At 40.0% G+C, this 21,727-nt stretch overlaps 1 protein-coding gene and 1 pseudogene across 2 annotated transcripts; one reads left to right on the top strand and one right to left on the bottom strand.

The window, feature by feature from the left end:
* The first annotated feature begins 208 nt into the window (after positions 1–208).
* On the top strand, positions 209–4,003 carry LOC137729252 (phosphatidylinositol/phosphatidylcholine transfer protein SFH1-like; annotated as a pseudogene). Its single transcript, XR_015951927.1, has 11 exons — positions 209–405; positions 520–548; positions 1,221–1,304; positions 1,428–1,481; positions 1,605–1,682; positions 1,818–1,871; positions 2,364–2,423; positions 2,492–2,587; positions 2,865–2,966; positions 3,120–3,200; positions 3,493–4,003. The product of XR_015951927.1 is annotated as a phosphatidylinositol/phosphatidylcholine transfer protein SFH1-like (transcript).
* A 457-nt stretch (positions 4,004–4,460) lies between these two features.
* On the bottom strand, positions 4,461–6,894 carry LOC137729251 (WEB family protein At5g55860-like). Its single transcript, XM_068468123.2, has 3 exons — positions 6,755–6,894; positions 6,428–6,655; positions 4,461–6,281 (listed from the first exon to the last, which is right to left on the bottom strand). Exons 2-3 carry the CDS (start codon positions 6,641–6,643, stop codon positions 4,698–4,700), a joined length of 1,800 nt encoding a protein of 599 aa, XP_068324224.2. The 5' UTR covers positions 6,644–6,655; positions 6,755–6,894; the 3' UTR covers positions 4,461–4,697.
* Between the last annotated feature and the right edge of the window lie 14,833 nt (positions 6,895–21,727).

Below are 21,727 nucleotides of genomic sequence, written 5' to 3'. Positions count from 1 at the left end.
ATTCAAAATTCTTGAATGTTGATTTGTAGAATTTAATGTTTATAATCAGAATCGTTTATATTATAAATTACACTATAAAAATCATTTTTGCAAAAAAATTATATAATAAATTGATTGAACGATTTTAATTATAAGTACAAACTTCTATAATTCAAACATAAAAAAAATTTAAATATGAGTTTCTACTCATCTTTATAGGGCCAACATTATTCATAGTAAGCGGGGAGGTGAGGGCTCCCTTGTTAGCAGCAACAGAAGAAAACAAAGACTCACTGTCCTCGGAGAGTTAGAGACACACAAAGGACACAGGACACGGGCACGGCAGCAGCAGCAGCAGCACAAGAAGAGAAATGGGGATCGTTTCTCAGGAAGCGATCAAACAGTTCCAAGCTCTGATGGATCAAGGTCTGCTTCCTCTCTCTCTCTCCTCTTTCTTCCCTTTTGGTGTTTAATTTTTTTTTTCACTGTTTCTGATATTTCTAGTGTTTTTTTATTGGGTGGAATTTGGGGAAATGGCAGTTGATGAGCCTCTCAAGAGAACGTTTCAGGTTGGCATTTTCCCCTCTCCGATCTTTCTTCTGTTCACTTGTCACTTGTCAGCTTAAACTCAGCTCAACTCACAACTCTTCTTCTGCTGCTGCTGCTGCTGCTGCCGACTTTCTACTTTTCTTTCGTTTTACTTAATTTATTTGTTTTTAATTGACCTTCTTTTTGAACTTTTTGGGTTTGGAGATGCTGCTAATGCTAATCCCATTAGTAGTATACACTACCATCTTGTGAATCATGTGATGGTTAATCTACCCAATACCACTAGAATCAATCTCATCATCCCATTGCTTAACGTGATCTTTCATCTTGTTTTTTGTTCTTCTGGATAATTTCTAATTGCCAATTGCCCATTGGCATTTTTTGCAACTCAAATCATGTTACTGGCGTTTAATAAGCATCCCCACAAAAAAAAAAAAAAAAAAAAAAAAAAAATCCAATTCTTTGATTTTAACATGAACATCAAGTAGGGGACAAGTCAAAGACTATATAAATTTCTTGTCTTGCTATTTCGTGAATCATGTCACTTGATGTAGGTCGTCTTTCCCAACAAATGCTTCATTTGAATTTTGACCTTTACTGGATAATAATGACTCGTGTTTTCCTTGTCTATCTTTTATTTATTTATTTTTGACTTGTATGGATGATCATTGTAATTGTTTCTTGGTTTATAGAATGTTCATCAAGGCTATCTAGTTGAGACTTTCGGTCGTTTTCTCAAAGCAAGGGATTCCAACGTTGCCAAAGCCCATAAAATGGTAACACTGCATCTCGTCTCTTTCGCCTCCAAATGATTCAAATGAATCATATCCATTGTCGGCTCTCTTCTTTTGTTTTTGTTTCTATTGATGAAATCCAATGGTATGTTCGTGATGTTCCAGTTGGTCGATTGTTTAAACTGGAGGGTACAAAATGATATTGACAAAATATTGGCCGTAAGTTTATCCTATTCTCCTACTTGTCTAGCGTTTTCCATTGATTGCCAAATTACCAATCTAATGTATAACCATGGTGGCCCACCCGTGCTGACATTTCCTGAATCTTATTCCTCTATGCAGAAGCCCATAGTTCCAACTGAACTATACAGAGGAGTGCGAGATTCACAGCTCATAGGTGTTTCGGGTTACTCAAGAGAGGTGCTCCTTCTTTCTTAAAACTTATCTCTTTTGTGGCGTTTACACTGTCATGTCTCTTCTACGAATGGTTTTTCTCTTGAAATTTGTGAGTGCTTCAGCCTATAACATGTTTATTCATTCTCCTTTGCACTTCAGGGCTTGCCCATCTTTGCCATTGGTGTTGGACTAAGTACATTTGACAAAGCATCAGTAAGTATTCGATGAAAATGAAAGACCATATTGTCTTTTACAATTGACAACAATTCTTGAATTTGAATTACCTACATCTGCCACTTTATCTTGGTGATGGGGGTGATGAAATTGAGGTTCCACCATAAAACCAATTGGCAATATGGGGAGTAGCCCAAGACCATATAAGCACATAGCAAACCTTGTCCCTCACCAATGTGGGACAACTCTCAACACGCCCCCGCACGTGTGGCGGATTTTCAAGCCTACACGTGGACAACAACTGGGTGACGTGGAGCGCGTGTGGCCGTTTGGCTTCACACGAGGACAACCCGCTCTGATACCATGATGAAATTGAGGTTCCACCATAAAACCAATTGGCAATATGGGGAGTAGCCCAAGACCATATAAGCACATAGCAAACCTTGTCCCTCACCAATGTGGGACAACTCTCAACAGGGGGTCCTTGAGTCTTGACAGTCTTTGAGAAATATTTTTTCTTCTTGATTGCAGGTTCACTACTATGTGCAGTCACACATTCAAATTAATGAATATCGAGATCGTGTAATTTTGGTGAGTATCAGATCTTGAATCTCTAAGGTCTCTTGAGTCTTTCTTCTGACCTGTGTTTTTGGCTGTAGCCTTCTGCATCGAAGAAGTATGGTAAGCCTATTACCACCTGCATCAAGGTTTTAGATATGACTGGTTTGAAGCTCTCAGCACTAAGCCAAATAAAGGTACATAAAACTTGATAACGTAGATTCTTTTTGTTTGTTTGTTTTCATTACAGTTTAAACGTATCTTGTTCTTTCCTATGACAAGTACAAATCACAATTTTATTTAGGTTTATCCAATGTTCCTTAGTGAGGAATTACTTTTATAAATTTTCGAACAAAAAATATAAACTAGGATGAGTATATATCTCATGAAATGCATAAGTGTGACAATTCTACTTTTGTATGTATGTACATGAGTTCTACAATTCAGTACCTTATACGTTTCACGTCCGTGCAGTTAATGACAATTATATCAACCATTGATGATTTGAACTACCCGGAGAGGACAAATACGTACTACATTGTAAATGCCCCATATATATTCTCAGCTTGTTGGAAGGTTAGTCTTCACATTGTTGATCTTTGTGATATAATGTGATCTTAAATCTTTTGTTTTCTACATAAGTATGATTGAGTTTGTTGCATGAGCACATTCATATATTTTAGATGCGCTTTTGGAATTGGAGTGGTATAATTTTTGGACTGTTAGCAGGTTGTCAAGCCACTTTTGCAGGAGAGGACAAGGAAAAAAGTGCAAGTGTTGTCTGGTTGTGGTAGGGATGAACTGTTGAAGGTAATATGTTCCCCATTATGCTTCATGTGTTGCGAATTTGAATGCTTATGAGTTCTTCTCATATTACTCGAAAGCATCTTTCTTTTTTCGGTCACATTAAAATAAATTTCTAACGGTTGAGTTTTGGTATCCATAGTATTTTCAATGGACACGAACATGTTTCCTCTTTCCAAAGTCAATGTACTTGTTGAAACTGGATGCGAAGGCAAACCCATGTGATGGACACATGGCCCAGTTTTGCTTCTTGTATTCAAATGGACTGATCTTGTAGTTGGATTTGATGTTTGTGTAGATAATGGATTATGCATCTCTTCCACATTTCTGTAAAAGTGAAGGTTCGGGATCATCTCGAAATTCACAGAATGGAGCTGACAATTGCTTCTCCCTGGACCACCACTTTCATCAACAGCTCTACAACCACATCAAGCAGCAATCGATGATGAAGGAATCCGTTCAACCATTCAGACACGGTTCTTTTCATGTGGATGTGCCGGAGGCGGCTGCAGAAAGAACACAGATTGCTAAAACGATAGAATCTGAGTTTAACAAATTTGGTAATGGGAATGGGCTATCTGAATAGATGGCCTCAAAATCAATGGTGACTGAAGCCAGAGTTTGGTGCCTTTCCAACTTGCGATGAATCTTATGGCTTTGAGCGATGAATCTTATGGCTTTGTGCTCACTTCTAAAGCTGCTGGACAAGGAGTCTTTGCATTACTGATCCTAGAGTTGCAATCATCCGATATGATTGGTTGTAATGGTAGTTGCTGACATTATCTACGTGAATTTAACGGTCGCAAAGCTACTACCGTGTATGTAATTTGACGTGTCGGGCTGGATTATCAATTCAGACCTCTGAGTAGCCTAATATGCGCTGTAGTAATGCAGCAGGAAATTTGTCGTCTTTAGTTGCACAGTTCTATATCATATGGTAATTGGACGGATTAACCTGTTTTCACCTACAGAGATTATATTCACATCCTAAATTATCTCCCCCACACCTTTTTAATTTTGTAATATTTTTTACACCACTAATACCTGATAGAAAAATATTAAAAAGTTAAAAGGGTGTAGGGAAAGTAATTTGAGGTGTGTCAATATAATCTTCCTTCGTGGATGGGGATTTTTTTATTATTATTTTTTTAAAATATGTCAGTTTCTGGTTCTGGTGCTATTTCTGTAGTGACGACCCGCGTAGCGATCGGTTGATTAAAGTCTGCATACTTAACTTCTTAAATTTTGCTAGGAAGGGCCAACAAAAGCAGAAATTGTTGTTTTGAGTATTGAGATAATAAAAATATAGATTTACATGTTTCCCTGTTTTTGGACCATTGAGACTTACAAATAAGTTATCCTGAATACAATCAATACACCAAAAATGTGACCTGTTGAAATGGAACTTGGTCCCTCTCTCTCTCTTTCTCTCTCTCTCAAAGACTAAGAGAGATCCCATTCCCGCCCGACTTGTCTGGCATTGTGATCTTATCTCGAATCCTGCTAGAACCGAACGGGGGATGACGCTGATGATTTGCCTACCGCCGTTTGTTCTTCTTGGCGCCGCTTACGAAGTTCTCCCTCAACTGCTGATTTTGCCGAATCTGCCATCTCTGCTTTGTTCAATGCCATGTCTGTTGCAGTCTTGATTTCCTCTATGGCTTTTAAATTGGCCTCCAACTTTTTATCTACTTCAGGTTTTCTTACATTGATTGCTTCCACTTGGTTAATGCTTTCTGCCTCTTTCATCTCAGCCAATTTTTCACATTCCTCAACTTTCCTTCTCAAAGATTCAAACCCCTCCTCCGATAGTCTGATCTTGGCACCACCGTTCTCTGAGTTTGAAGACGCACCTTCTTCCTGTGTTCCCCCAGATAAGAGCTTCAGCTCCTCAAGGACTCTTTGTTCTGCTTCTCTTGCATCTTTAGCTTCTTCGAGGGCAATCTTCAGTTTCTTCTCTGTTCCCTCTGCTGCAACTCGGCTATCTTCAGCTTCTTGCTTATGTCGGTTAGCATTTTCCTTCATCTTTTCCACTTCCAGCCTTGCACTTTCAGTTTCGGATGACAGTTTCTGGGCAGTTGAACTGTGATGTGCATCATATTCATGAGGACTAGGAGGTGCGTTACGCTGTGCCTCTGCCTCTTCCTTGATTTTCTGTATTTGATCAGTTAGTTTAGTAGCGAGAGCTTCCATTTCCATTTCTTTGTCCTTCAGTTCACCCCGTTCCCTCTTCACGTCTTCCAATTCCAGCCTGAGGGAACTCACACAGCTTCGGAGAGAGCTCTCTTTGTCCGCAACTTCCTGCAGCGTCTTTGTGGCTTCATTGAGCTCCATAGTTACCCCTCTCACGGAGTCCATTTCGCATGCGTGTGCTTTCTTCATCTCTTCTTGTATAACTTCAATCTCCGACATTGTTTCTTCAAGCTTTGCCTCTAGTTCTTTGGCCAGTTCCGGATCAATTTCATTCTTCAAAGATAGCAATTTGTCTTCTGCTTCTTGCTTCGCACTTCTGTAGGATCGAAGGTGGGCCTCTTTTTCAGACATGGCGTTTACCTGCTCCTGTTGGGCTTGCAGGGTGGCAAGTTTGAGCTGTTCAATGGATCCCTGCATGGCTGAAACTTCCTTTGACAGCTCGTTAACCCTGTCTGAGTTAACGTTTGCTGAACGCTGAGCTTCCGCTGCCTGTTGGAATGCAGCCAGCTTTGCTTCCAAGGCAGCATCAAAGTCCTGTCGGATTTTGGTGAGCTCTTGCTTTGCTGCATCGAGTTCGGTCACAGTGGCTGTGTACTCATTTCTTGCGTGATCCAGTTCCCGTTTCCAAGCATTACCTTCAATGGTTTCTCTGGATTTGACCTCTTCTAGTTTCTTAGCCCGATTCTTGACATCTTCGGCGTCTTTAATTGCTGATCGCTTGGAGTCTGTCAGAGTTTTGAGCTTGGCGTTCAGATCCTGCAGTGTTCTCTTGGCCTTATCAAGCTCAGAGAGTGCTCTAGCTTTGGTAGTTTCCGCACTCTGTAATTGTTGCTTAATCTTGTTTAGTTCCTTCTGCGCTAATAGAAGTTGGGTCTCCTTGTCCAGTGCATTAGTCTGACAAACAAGAAATCGCCGGCTAAATATCAAATCATTCAGAAGAGATGATATATACAATACAAAATAGAAAGGGTATCATCTGTGCAAGACGTGCGTCCATAAGTTAGCATGGCATGAAGGGATATATTGATTGAATATTGTACCTCTGGCGAAAGCTTTTTCTTGAGGGCGACGGCGTTGGCGTTGGCGTTGGCTCTGGGGCTGGCATTGGAAGATGGTCCTCCTCTAGAAACGACTTTGCCAAACAAACTAACAGCAGCTTTGACAGATTGGAAGGGTGCTCGGGTGTCAACCTCTCCCACCTCCACCCTCGGGGAACCCGAAGCCTTCTGCTGATCCTTTATACGGACATTCGCCATTTTTGGTTACTTCTGCTCGCAACATGCATGTATGTATGAATGTATCAAATATTTGAACCAAATTATTGCGTCTGAATAGTGCTATAATATTGGAAACGTGAAAGCACGTACCTGCAAGGGAAAAAGATGATTAAGATGGAAGACTTGGAGTCAGAGGTGATGCAGGAGGTCAAAAGTAAAAAAGAGGAAATGGCAGACGGTGGATGGGACTAGATTTGTTGGCGGAATGGAAGCTCTCCGGGTCCGTTGGAAACAAGAACAAACGAGCGCAGAGATGAAGAGAGCCCAAAGAGTAGGGAGGAACGGAAGAGGTTGATTGGCCTTTGTGCAAATTTACTTATTCTACTATTTTAGCGGGAACCAAACCGAACTACGCGGAGCTTAACGGACAATGCCAACCGCCACATTTGGGGAATTACAGAATTGGCCTTGCCTGCCACCTCACCTCACCTCACCTCACCTTAGTCAATGGTCACACAGATGACGTACTTGACCATTGACCAGAGCGTGCGTTGCTTTACCTTCTTTTTTTGGAAGGATGCTTTACCTTCTTTAGATCACAAAAATGATCATGAAAACATGTCTGGATCTCCACATCACTCTCGAGCTATGCCAGTATTCTTTTATTACTCATCTGTTTATCAACTCTAAAATGTATATAAACATATTTATTGAGATTTAAAAACAGTAATACCGCTTTCAAAAGTTTTATTACATTTTCCTTATTACCCTTGAATAATACTTTCAATGTATTTTTGTTCTATTTATTCTTATACTTGATACAAATCATACATACTTCTAGACTCAACTAATGGTAACACGATTCCAAAGGTCTTATTTACATCTCATTTTACATTATAACCAAATGCAAATGCATGTTCTACTCCAATAAAAATGATGCAAATTTGAGATCTAATTTAATATTATCTCTTAGACTAGCTACATCCCTCACCAAAAGATATTAAAGAATGTAAAAAGAGTGAGACCCATCAACTTTTGCATTTGTATTACAACCATTATAAAACTTATTTTAGTGCTTGTTCCTTTGCTATGTATGCTCTGTAATAATAATGTAGGACATTATAGAGATTTTGGATCACAGACTGTCCTAGTAATTTACTTATATTGATCCATTCCTTTTGATTAAAATAGAAATAGCGCTTTCAAAAATCTTATAATAACTCCCTTGTTGGCCGCGAAAATTTTATGCGGAAACTCAATAGTCGCATTTTAGGAAGACTTTTGTACAAATTTGTAAAATGGCCTAGAAACTCTGATGGTTAGTCCACATTTTTTTAAAAAGAAAATTGCAATTTTTTTTTTGTGAAATATTTTCATTCAAGAATACTAGCAAAAGGTGTTGTATCATTTATACACTCATAAATGTATTTTTAATTGAATTTTTATGCCGTGAACTTAAAAATAAATTGACAAAAATTGAAGTGGTGCACAAGACATTCCGAAAGGGAACTCAATTTACAAGAATAAAAGCAAAGGCTCTTACATGAATTTCAAAACCTCACAGTGCAATAAAGGTGAAAGCAAAAACATTTTAGGACAATTTTTTTTATAAATTTGCAAAATGGCTTGGAAACGTGATGGTTAGACCACGTTTTTTTGGAAAAAAAATGCAAATTTTTTAGTTATGTAGAATATTTCACGTCATGAATCAGAGTAACTTTATAAGGCAATTGAAAGTTGTTTTACCATGTATTGAGCAATAAATGAATTTTTAATAGAATATTTAATGCGAAAACTTAAAAGTATATAGACAAATATTAAAATGGGGTCCAAAACATTACCGAAACGGGACTCCATCTACAACAACATCCACAAAAAGTTGTACATGAATTTCAAAACCTCACATTGCGCTGAAAGCAAAAAATATTTTAGGATTATTTTTCTACAAATTTGCAAAATAGCCTAGAAACCGTGATGGGGTTAGCCTATGTTTTTTTTTTTTTTTTGGAAAAAATGAAAATTTTTATTTTTGCGAAATATTTTTCGCCATGATTAAGAATAACTTTATAAGGCAATTGAAAACAGTTTTACCATTTATTGTGCCACAAATGTATTTTTAATTGACTCTTTATGCCGTAAACTTGAAATAAATTGACAAAAATTAAAGTGGTGCACAAGACAATATGAAAAGGGACTCCAACTACAAGAATATTAGCAACAACTTTTACATGAATTTCAAAACCTTACAATCTGGTGAAGGTGAAAACAAAAAGATTATATGACCATTTTTGTATAAATTTACAAAATGGCCTGGAAATGTGACGGTTAGCCCACCTTTGTTTTTTTTTGACAAAAAAATGAAATTTTTTTAGCTATGTGGGACTATTTTCCGTCATGATTAAGGTAACTTTATAAGGCAATTGGAAACTATTTTACCATTTATTGAGCTACAAATGTATTTTTAATAGAATATTTAAGCCAAAAACTTAAAAGTATATAGACAAATATTGAAGTGGGATCCAAAACATTATCGAAACGGGACTCCATCTACAACAACATCCACAAAAAGTCGTACATGAATTTTAGAGCCTCAAATTGTTGTGAAAGCAAAAAGATTTTAAGATTATTTTTCTACAAATTCGCAAAATAGCCCAGAAATCGTGGTAGTTAGCCTACGTTTTTTTTTTTTGGAAAAAATGCAAATTTTAATTTTTGCTAAATATTTTTCGCCATGATTAAGAATAACTTTAAAAGACATGCCGCAAATGTATTTTTAATTGACTTTTTATGCCGTAAACATTAAATAAATTGACAAAAGTTGAAGTGGTGCACAAGACATTCCGAAAAGGAACTCCATCTACAAGAATACAAGCAAAGGCCCTTACATGAATTTCAAAACCTAACAATGTAGTAAAGGTGAAAGCAAAAGATTTTAGGATGATTTTTTTTTATAAACTTGCAAAATGGCCTAGAAACGTGATGGTTAGCGCACTTTTTTTTGAAAAAAAATGCAAATATTTTAGTTGTGCAGAATATTTTCCGTTATGAATAAGAGTAACTTTATAAGGCAATTGAAAGCTGTTTTACCATTTATTGAGTCACATATGTATTTTTAATAGAATATTTTAGCCAAATATTAAAGTGGGGTCCTATGTAAAACAACATCCACAAAAAGTTGTACATGAATTTCAAAACCTCACGTTGCAGTAAAAGTAAAAAGATTTTAGGATAATTTTTCTAAAAAATTTGAAAAATAGCCTAGAAACCGTGACGGTTAGTGACACACCCCGACCGAGATCAGGGCATGCTGGCCGTCACGTGAAGGTGACGTAGCCATGTGCGCGTGCGGAAGCTATTAAGAAGGTAATATAAAAGTACGAATAATTAAAAACCTAATAACATACAAAGTACTAGTGTAAGTGAGACACAATTCAGAGCAAGTCTACAACAGTCCAAAAGGAAAGATACGAGATATGTACACCCGAAGGTGACCCTACAATGGTGAATGTCTGTCAGAAATGCCGAGACGCCCTCTGGGATAAACCACTGAACTCGCTAGACCACTAGAACCTGGAGGGGCGCAAAACAAAAGCGTGAGTGGGCAAAAACAAAGTTCTTTGAAAACTCTTTAGCAAAAAACATTCTAACCCCTCGCCGTAAAACCTGTATACTTCCCAGAAAATGAACATATATACGTATGTATAGATATGTCAATCATGCTCTATGATATGCCATTCATGCTCGAGAATATGCCATTCATGCTTGAGAATATGCCACAACAAAATATCATAATCAAATATAAATGCTCAAGCGTAATTCACATCAATAACATAATCTGGCAGCCGGGAGTCACCTAACGTGACATGTACCGCTGCATATAGAGCTCCAATCTCAACTCAATATCTGAATCTGCACACAAGTCGGAGCCACCTAACGTGGTCTGTACGACAAGACTGGGTGTAATATATATACGCTCTAGTGCTACGATCACGTGAAGACTATGCGAATAATCGCGGGTCACCTACGAGTCGGAACCACCTAATGTGGTCTGCACGACAAGGCTTGCACCTAACTTGGATCCAAGGCGAGCGTGTGGTGCTGGTGAACATACACGTGAAGGACTCTGCCCCTCTCTGGGCGGGAGCACTAACACCGGGGGTGCAGATTATGAGCTCTCTAAGCATTTCAAACTACTAGTGCATAATAAACAGGAATGCATAACCACATGAATACCGCTTACCTGGCACTTACCTGTGCGTCCACAGCACCAAATACACATTTATAAATGTATGTCAATTACCAATGCACGTGATAATGCGTAAACGTCAATCACATGATGCATGGCATAAAACAAATAACTTTTTCTATTCTATTTCTAGGAATTTAGAGGTATATAGGTATATACGGAAAACAAAAGCCCACTCACTGATAATTAGAAGGGTCGTAGCCCCCCTGCCTCGAGTGCGTACGCTCGTCCTCGGAATAGGAATCACCTATACGCGACAAAGTTACGAAAACATTAATTTAAAAGCACCTAAGCAACTTCTCGTAATAACTTCTCATACATTGCTCAAATTGGGCAAATGAATATACCAACGTGACCTACACAACCTCAGGATCACGCCCAAATTTTTAGAAAAATTTTTGGACCACGCACGCGCCCCCACGCGCCGGCCAAGGCACGGACTTACGCGCCCCCCACGCGCGGCCACGTGACCTGCACACTGACGGTGTCAACAGACGCCGTCAGGAATATTCCGTTAACTGACGGAATATTCCGTCAAATCTAACCGGATTCCGTCACTGCCGTTAGGAATATTCCGTTAGACTTAACGGAATATTCCCCTTTCTTCTCCGGCGAACCTCCGGCGCCGGCGACGGCGCCGGAAAACTGGGAAAATTTCTAACTTTGTTTTCTCCTTCGTTTTTCAACCAAATTTCACGTTCTTTATACCAAAATGAAGCTTAGGACTAGTAGAATCACGTTGGACTACTTTTAAGGCCTAAAAATTAAGGAATCTCACCTGCAACAACGATCCAAGTTCGGCCAACTTTGCACAGGACGATCCCGACGTCCAAACTCACCCAACGAACCACTCCGAGGCTCCTTGGAACCTCACAAACACAACTACAAGCTTAGAAATTCCAAAAACAAGCTAGATTAGGTTTGCATGAACAGTGTTTCAAATCGGCCATTGTTGAAACGACGTGAAAACGTTAGATTTCTTACCTGGAATTGGTATGGTTGTGCTCCTCACAACCTCACGAGTTCAATGGTATAATTGGTTTCTTGTTTGGTGAAGATTTGATTGGTTTTGTGTGTAGTCCGTGTGTTTGTATGAAGAAGAAGAGGAAATGGAGCTCGGGGAGAAAGAGAGAGAGACTGAGAGAGAGAAGAGACAGAGTGAGGGAATGAGGGAGGGAATCCCGGGAGAAAAGAAAGGGTATGAGTGTGGGTGGTCCTACACACCACACCATACAACACAAAACTACCCGTAAGTTTAACGAACTAAGGGGTAAAAATCGTAAATTCACGCGTACGTTTTAAAAATCCCGGAACGGGATGTTACAACCTACCCACCTTAATAGAATTTCGTCCCGAAATTCAAAACAACCACATATAACCCCTAGTGATCGAAAAACAATCTAGGATACAAATCCCTCATCCTATTTTCTGTCTCCCATGTCGCTTCTTCAACCGAATGATTCCTCCACAAAACTTTCACCAAATTCACCGTTTTGTTCCTCAGAACCTTCTCTTTCCAATCTAAGATCGTTAACGGTTCCTCGTCGTACGTCAAATCTGGATTTATCTCTAACGGTTGAGGAGGTATCACATGCGACGAATCCGCAACATAGTGTCGGAGCATAGACACGTGAAAAACGTTATGCACTTTAGCCAACTCCGGAGGCAACTCCAACCTGTAAGCTACCTCACCAACTCTTTCTGTGACTACGTACGGTCCGATGTACCTGGGACTCAACTTCCCTTTCTTTCCAAACCGCACAACACCTCTCCACGGTGAAAGCTTCAGAAATACCCAATCTCCGACCTCATACGTTCTGTCCGTAGCATGTCGATCTGCTAAACTTTTCTGCCTGTCCTGAGCTGCTTTCAGGTTAGACCTAATTACCTGAACATTTTGAGTAGTCTCCTCGACAATCTCCGGACCTACTAAAACTCTTTTGCCAACCTCCGACCAACATAACGGAGTGCGACAAGATCTACCATACAAAGCTTCAAATGGCGCCATGCCAATGCTCGAATGGAAACTGTTGTTGTAAGCAAATTCCATCAAATCTAATCGCTGGTGCCAAGCATCACTGAACTGTAACACTGATGCTCGCAGCATATCTTCCAAGGTCTGAATAGTTCTCTCAGACTGTCCGTCCGTCTGTGGATGATATGCCGTACTGTAAAGTAGTCTCGTACCCAAAGCTTCTTGAAAAGCTACCCAAAACTTCGATGTGAATCGTGGATCACGATCTGAGACAATACTTACAGGGACACCATGGTATTTCACAACCTTTGAGATAAACAATTCCGCTAACCGGCTCAAAGAATACTTCTCTCTTACGGGAATGAAATGCGCCGATTTAGTGAGCCGATCAACGATCACCCAAATGCCATCAAAGCCATTATGTGTACGCGGCAACTTGTACACAAAATCCATAGTGATATTTTCCCATTTCCACTCTGGAACGGGAAGCGGTTGCAACAATCCAAACGGCTTCTTTCTTTCTGCTTTAACCTGTTGACAAACAGCGCAACTGCTCACATACTCAGCTATCTCCCTTTTTATACCCGGCCAATAGTAAAATGGTCGAATGGTATGATACATTTTAGTTGCCCCTGGGTGCATGGCATAAGCCGAGATATGTGCTTCATCAAGAATTTCCTTCTTCAAATCCGCATTACTAGGCACGAACATTCTACCCTCTAACATCAACATGCCATCAGAATCACGAACTCTGAGATCTCGCCTCCTTCCTTGATCTCGAGCTCGAATTAGTTCTTGAATCTGTTCATCAGCTACCTGAGCTTCAAGCACCCGATCAACCAAGACTGGCCTAACTTGAAAATTAGCAAGTAATGTCACTTCTCGATCTTCTGCTTCTAACCTTACTCCCGTAGCACGCAAGTCCACCAAAAGAGGAATACGACTAGCGTACAACGCATTGATACGACCATGTGACTTCCTGCTAAGTGCATCGGCTACTACGTTCGCACGACCAGGGTGATAATCAATCGTGCAATCGTAATCGCTGAGCAACTCCAACCACCTCCGTTGACGAAGATTAAGTTCCTTCTGGGTGAAGAGATACTGAAGACTCTTGTGATCTGTGAAGATCCTACACTTCTCTCCGTAAAGATAATGTCTCCACAACTTCAACGCAAAGATGATAGCAGCCAACTCCAAATCATGTGTAGGGTAATTCATTTCATGGGTTTTCAACTGCCGCGAAGCATAAGCAATCACCCTACCATGCTGCATCAATACACATCCCAGACCATTCAAGGAAGCATCGCTATAAACCTCGAAATCACCACTATCGTCCGGGAGTGTCAAAACAGGTGCCTGAGTGAGACAATGCTTCAATTGCTGGAAACTCTGTTCACACTTATCATTCCACTCAAACTTAACATCTTTCCTTGTTAACCTCGTCAGTGGCAAGGCAATCACCGAAAAATCCTTAACGAATCTCCGATAATATCCCGCCAAACCAATGAAACTTCTCACCTCAGTGACGGTTCGTGGTTGCTCCCAACTCTCCACAGCTGCAACCTTTTGAGGATCAACAAGAATACCTTGAGCAGAAATGATGTGCCCCAAAAATGCAACTTGATCTAACCAGAACTGGCACTTGCTAAACTTAGCATACAATTGGTGTTCTCTCAACCTCTTCAACACCAAAGTAAGATGTCTAACATGCTCTGCTTTGGACTTAGAATACACCAGAATATCGTCAATGAAGACAATGACAAATCTATCCAGGTAAGGCTGGAATACCCGGTTCATTAAATCCATAAAAGCTGCTGGTGCATTCGTCAACCCAAACGGCATAACCAGAAACTCGTAATGACCGTAACGAGTCCTGAACGCCGTCTTAGGAACATCATCCCTACTAATCTTCAGCTGATAGTACCCAGACCTCAAGTCTATCTTAGAAAATACACAAGCACCTCTCAACTGATCAAACAAATCGTCGATACGAGGCAATGGATAACGGTTTTTAATCGTCACCCGATTCAATTGTCTGTAATCGATACATAGCCTCAAAGTTCCATCTTTCTTTTTCACAAACAACACTGGAGCGCCCCAAGGTGAAATTCTAGGCTGAATGAATCCCTTATCCACTAATTCCTGTAATTGCACTTTCAATTCCCTTAACTCAGCAGGAGCCATTCGATAAGGAGTTAATGAAATAGGATTAGTACCTGGAAGCAACTCAACATTGAAATCCACATCTCGATCTGGGGGTAAACCAGGTAAATCTTCAGGAAAAACATCAGGGAAGTGTCTAACCACTCTCACATCCTCAATTCTGCTTGGAACGGCCTCCTCTAGCACCACATGAGCTAGATACCCCTGACAACCTTTAGTCAACAACTTCTTCGCTCGCAAAGCCGAAATAACACCATGTCTTACTCCACTCGGCTCACCCACAAAAGTAACCTCAGGTAATCCAGGACGGTGAAACGTAACTACTTTCCCGTAACAATCAATGTTGGCACGATAGAAGTGCAACCAATCGTTGCCCAAAATCACATCAAAATCGACAATATCTAACGGAATAAGATCCGCGGGCATAACAACACCCTCTACTATCACTGGACATCCTGGGTACATACAATCTACAACACATCTCTCTCCTCTAGGCATAGCGAACTCTAAATCGTACCCTAGAGGTGTGGGGCGAGGTTGCGTTACTTGAGCAAATGTATGAGAAATAACGGAATGTGTAGCTCCACAATCAATTAAGACTCTAGCAAAATAACCAATAATGTTTAACGTACCCATTATCAAGTCCGGGTTGTTCTGAGCATCCTGCAGGGAAATATTGTGAATACGCCCCTGGCCCTGCTGTCGTCCGCCACGACCTCTGCTCGCTTGAACACCGCGACCTTGAGCTCCACGCCCCTGACTGGGCTGACCCATCTGTCTCGAAGACCCTGCGCTACTAGTGGCAATCTCCCCCTGCTGATACTGTCCTCCTTGGTACCACTGAGAACCACCCGTTGGAGCTGGAGGATACGGCATGTAGTTGCTGGGATACGGGGGATAACCACCTTGTGAATACGGGTCCTGGGGGTACTGATACGGTCCCGGGGCATAGGGAACAACATCACCCTGATAGTGGTAAGCACCACCTCTACCTGCTTGACCATAAATACTCGGACCCTGGATTTGCCGAATTGGTGCAGGTGGCGGCATAAAGGTCTGCTGCGGCTTCTGCTGCTGACCCTGGGGACAATTCACGGCTATATGTCCCATCTGTCCACAAGTGAAACAAACACCGCTGCCACGCCTGCATTCGCCGAAATGTCGGTTATTACATCTACGGCAAAATGGAACTCGGTTTCGACCACCATCACCTTGTCTCTGGCCTCGAGCACCTCCATAAAACCTACCTCCACGTCCCTGTCCAGAGGCACTGAAACCACCACTAGACGAACTCGAACTGGCACCACCTCTTTTGAAGTTCTGAGTCTGGCGAGGCCCAAGCGACACTTGACTTTTCCCTTTGTCATCTTTCTTTTCATCACTGTCACTCGACATATTCTCTGAGTCCTCTATCCTCAACAGTATCTCATAGAACTCCTGGTAGGACTCACAGTGAGTAGTAGTGGCCATAGAACGCCATCTCTTCTTAGTGCCCAAGCGAAAACGACGAAGCATCTCCGCCTGATTACCAGCGACATCGGGATAGTAACGAGACAAATCAGTGAACTTACGATAGTACTCGTTAGCCGTCATCTTTCGCTGTTTCAATTCAGTGAATTCCTGTTTCTTACGGTCGATATACTCAGGGGGTACAAATCTCCTTTGAAACACGTCCTTGAAAACATTCCAATCGGTCCTCTGAGCTGGAGTCAACCTACGAAGTTCTTGTTCCCACCAAGCTGCAGACTCCATCTCCAGAAACCAAGAGGTTGTCTCAACCCACCTTTCCATCGGAAGGTTCCCCTGGTTATGTAACACACGGAAAGTCTTCTCTATGTGTTCCAACCAACGCTCTGCGCCTTCGTGACCCTCATTACCTTTAAACTTATCCAACTTCAGGTTATACATAGTCTCCAGAGGAGTCCTCTGGGGAGGGCGCATCACTGTTTGAAGGGCTGTAGCAATCACTTCCCCCAACTGAGTAAGATCAGGGAAACTAGACTCATCTGAGCGACGTGGTTCCCGACGAGGCGGCATGATTCTGACAGAAGACACCAACTATTAGAATACTCACAAAGACACAGGACTGCCAAACCTAGGCTCTGATACCAAGCTGACACACCCCGACCGAGATCAGGGCATGCTGGCCGTCACGTGAAGGTGACGTAGCCATGTGCGCGTGCGGAAGCTATTAAGAAGGTAATATAAAAGTACGAATAATTAAAAACCTAATAACATACAAAGTACTAGTGTAAGTGAGACACAATTCAGAGCAAGTCTACAACAGTCCAAAAGGAAAGATACGAGATATGTACACCCGAAGGTGACCCTACAATGGTGAATGTCTGTCAGAAATGCCGAGACGCCCTCTGGGATAAACCACTGAACTCGCTAGACCACTAGAACCTGGAGGGGCGCAAAACAAAAGCGTGAGTGGGCAAAAACAAAGTTCTTTGAAAACTCTTTAGCAAAAAACATTCTAACCCATCGCCGTAAAACCTGTATACTTCCCAGAAAATGAACATATATACGTATGTATAGATATGTCAATCATGCTCTATGATATGCCATTCATGCTCGAGAATATGCCATTCATGCTTGAGAATATGCCACAACAAAATATCATAATCAAATATAAATGCTCAAGCGTAATTCACATCAATAACATAATCTGGCAGCCGGGAGTCACCTAACGTGACATGTACCGCTGCATATAGAGCTCCAATCTCAACTCAATATCTGAATCTGCACATAAGTCGGAGCCACCTAACGTGGTCTGTACGACAAGACTGGGTGTAATATATATACGCTCTAGTGCTACGATCACGTGAAGACTATGCGAATAATCGCGGGTCACCTACGAGTCGGAACCACCTAATGTGGTCTGCACGACAAGGCTTGCACCTAACTTGGATCCAAGGCGAGCGTGTGGTGCTGGTGAACATACACGTGAAGGACTCTGCCCCTCTCTGGGCGGGAGCACTAACACCGGGGGTGCAGATTATGAGCTCTCTAAGCATTTCAAACTACTAGTGCATAATAAACAGGAATGCATAACCACATGAATACCGCTTACCTGGCACTTACCTGTGCGTCCACAGCACCAAATACACATTTATAAATGTATGTCAATTACCAATGCACGTGATAATGCGTAAACGTCAATCACATGATGCATGGCATAAAACAAATAACTTTTTCTATTCTATTTCTAGGAATTTAGAGGTATATAGGTATATACGGAAAACAAAAGCCCACTCACTGATAATTAGAAGGGTCGTAGCCCCCCTGCCTCGAGTGCGTACGCTCGTCCTCGGAATAGGAATCACCTATACGCGACAAAGTTACGAAAACATTAATTTAAAAGCACCTAAGCAACTTCTCGTAATAACTTCTCATACATTGCTCAAATTGGGCAAATGAATATACCAACGTGACCTACACAACCTCAGGATCACGCCCAAATTTTTAGAAAAATTTTTGGACCACGCACGCGCCCCCACGCGCCGGCCAAGGCACGGACTTACGCGCCCCCCACGCGCGGCCACGTGACCTGCACACTGACGGTGTCAACAGACGCCGTCAGGAATATTCCGTTAACTGACGGAATATTCCGTCAAATCTAACCGGATTCCGTCACTGCCGTTAGGAATATTCCGTTAGACTTAACGGAATATTCCCCTTTCTTCTCCGGCGAACCTCCGGCGCCGGCGACGGCGCCGGAAAACTGGGAAAATTTCTAACTTTGTTTTCTCCTTCGTTTTTCAACCAAATTTCACGTTCTTTATACCAAAATGAAGCTTAGGACTAGTAGAATCACGTTGGACTACTTTTAAGGCCTAAAAATTAAGGAATCTCACCTGCAACAACGATCCAAGTTCGGCCAACTTTGCACAGGACGATCCCGACGTCCAAACTCACCCAACGAACCACTCCGAGGCTCCTTGGAACCTCACAAACACAACTACAAGCTTAGAAATTCCAAAAACAAGCTAGATTAGGTTTGCATGAACAGTGTTTCAAATCGGCCATTGTTGAAACGACGTGAAAACGTTAGATTTCTTACCTGGAATTGGTATGGTTGTGCTCCTCACAACCTCACGAGTTCAATGGTATAATTGGTTTCTTGTTTGGTGAAGATTTGATTGGTTTTGTGTGTAGTCCGTGTGTTTGTATGAAGAAGAAGAGGAAATGGAGCTTGGGGAGAAAGAGAGAGAGACTGAGAGAGAGAAGAGACAGAGTGAGGGAATGAGGGAGGGAATCCCGGGAGAAAAGAAAGGGTATGAGTGTGGGTGGTCCTACACACCACACCATACAACACAAAACTACCCGTAAGTTTAACGAACTAAGGGGTAAAAATCGTAAATTCACGCGTACGTTTTAAAAATCCCGGAACGGGATGTTACAGTTAGCCTACGTTCTTTTTTTTTTTTTTTTTTTTTTTGGAAAATGCGAATTTTTATTTTTCCGAAATATTTTTTTCCATGATTAAGAATAACTTTATAAGGCAATTGAAAATGGTTTTAACATTTATTGAGCCACAAATTTATTTTTGATAGACTCTTTATGCCGTAAACTTAAAATAAATTGACAAAAATTAAAGTGGTGCACAAGACATTTTGAAAAGGAACTCCATTTTCAAGAATACTCGCAACAACTTTTACATGAATTTCAAAACCTTACAATGCAGTGAAGGAGAAAGCAAAAAGATTATATGACCACTTTTGTATAAATTTGCAAAATGGTCTGGAAATGTGATGATTAGCCCATGTTTTTTTTTAAAAGCATGCAATTTTTTTAGCTATGAGGAATATTTTTCGTCATGATTAAGAGTAACTTTATAAGGCAATTGGAAGTTGTTTTACCATTTATTGAGCTACAAATGTATTTTTAATAGAATATTTAAGCCGAAAATTTAAAAGTATATAGACAAATACTTAAGTGTGGTCCAAAACATTTCTGAAACGGGACTTCATCTACAACAACATCCACAAAAAGTTGTACACGAATTTCAAAACCTCACGTTGCGGTGAAAGCAAAAAGATTTTATGATTATTTTTCTACAAATTTGCAAAATAGCCTAGAAACCGTGACCTATGTTTTTTTTTTTTTTGGGAAAAAAATGCAAATTTTTATTTTTGCGAAATATTTTTCGCCATGATTAAGAATAAGTTTATAAGACAATTGAAAACGGTTTTACCATTTATTGTGCAACAAATGTATTTTTAATTGACTCTTTATGCCATAACTTAAAGTCAATTGACAAAAATTGAAGTGGTGCACAAGACATTCCGAAAAGGAACTCCATCTACAAGAATACAAGCAAAGGCTATTACATGAATTTCAAAACCTCACAGTGTAGCAAAGGTGAAAGCAAAAAGATTTGAGGACAATGTTTTTTATAAATTTGTAAAATGGTCTGAAAACGTGATGGTTAGCCCATATTTTTTTGGAAAAAAATTCAAATTTTTTAGTTATGTAGAATATTTTCCGTCATGAATAAGAGTAATTTTATAAGGCAATTGGAAGCTGTTTTACCATCTATTGAGCTACAAATGTACTTTTTAACATAATATTTAAGCTAAAAACTTAAAAGTATATAGACAAATATTGAAGTGGGGTCCAAAACATTACCGAAATGGGACTCCATCTATAACAACATCCACAAAATGTCATACATGAATTCAAAATCTCACATTGCAGTGGAAGCAAAAAGATTTTAGTATTATTATTCTACATATTCGCAAAATAGCCTAGAAACCGTGATTAACGCCTATGTTTTTTTTTTTTTTGGAAAAAATGCAAATTTTTATTTTTGCGAAATATTTTTTTGCCATGATTAAGAATTACTTTATAAGACAATTGAAAATGGTTTCACCATTTATTGTGCCACAAATGTATTTTTAATTGACTCTTTATGCCGTAAACTTAAAATAAATTGACAAAAATTGAAGTGGTGCACAAGACATTCTGAAAAAGGACTCTATCTACAAGAATATTAGCAACAACTCTTACATGAATTTCAAAACCTTACAATGCGGTGAAGGTCAAAGAAAAAAGATTATATGACCATTTTTGTATAAATTTGCAAAATGGCCTGGAAACGTGATGGTTAGCCCACGTTTTGTTGGGAAAAAAATGCAAATTTTTTAGCTATGCGGAATATTTTCTATCATGATTAAGAGTAGCTTTATAAGGCAATTGGAAGTTGTTTTACCATTTATTGAGCTACAAATATATTTTAATAGAATCTTTAAGTTGAAAACTTAAAAGTATATAGACAAATATTGAAGTGGAGTTCAAAACATTACTGAAACAGGACTCCATCTACAACATCCACAAAAAGTTGTACATGAATTTCAACACCTCACATTGCGGTGAAAGCAAAAAGATTATAGGATTATTTTTCTACAAATTCGCAAAAAAAATGTAAATTTTTTTAATTATGCAGAATATTTTCCATCATGAATAACAGTAACTTGATATGGCAATTGGAAGCTGTTTTACCATTTATTGAGCTACAAATGTATTTTTAATAGAATATTTAAGCCGAAAACTTAGAAGTATATAGACAAATATTGAAGTGGGGTCCAAAACATTACCAAAACCGGACTCCATCTACAACAACCTCCACAAAAAGTTGTACATGAATTTCAAAACCTCAAGTTGCGGTGAAAGCAAAAAGATTTTAGGATTATTTTTCTACAAATTTGCAAAATAGCCTAGAAACCGTGAT

Source organism: Pyrus communis, chromosome 10 (assembly GCF_041283825.1).
Source record: "Pyrus communis isolate YQ-2024b chromosome 10, ASM4128382v1, whole genome shotgun sequence".
Taxonomy (NCBI): domain Eukaryota; kingdom Viridiplantae; phylum Streptophyta; class Magnoliopsida; order Rosales; family Rosaceae; genus Pyrus; species Pyrus communis.
Note: the sequence above shows the minus strand (reverse complement) of the source record. Positions and strands in the feature narration are given on the sequence as shown.

Coding starts and splice junctions, on each gene's coding strand:
- LOC137729251 (XM_068468123.2), bottom strand. CDS start 6,643: ATGGCGAATGTCCGTATAAAGGATCAGCAGAAGGCTTCGGGTTCCCCG. Junction 6,282..6,427: donor AGAAAAAGCTTTCGCCAGAG/GTACAATATTCA, acceptor CTTGTTTGTCAG/ACTAATGCACTGGACAAGGA.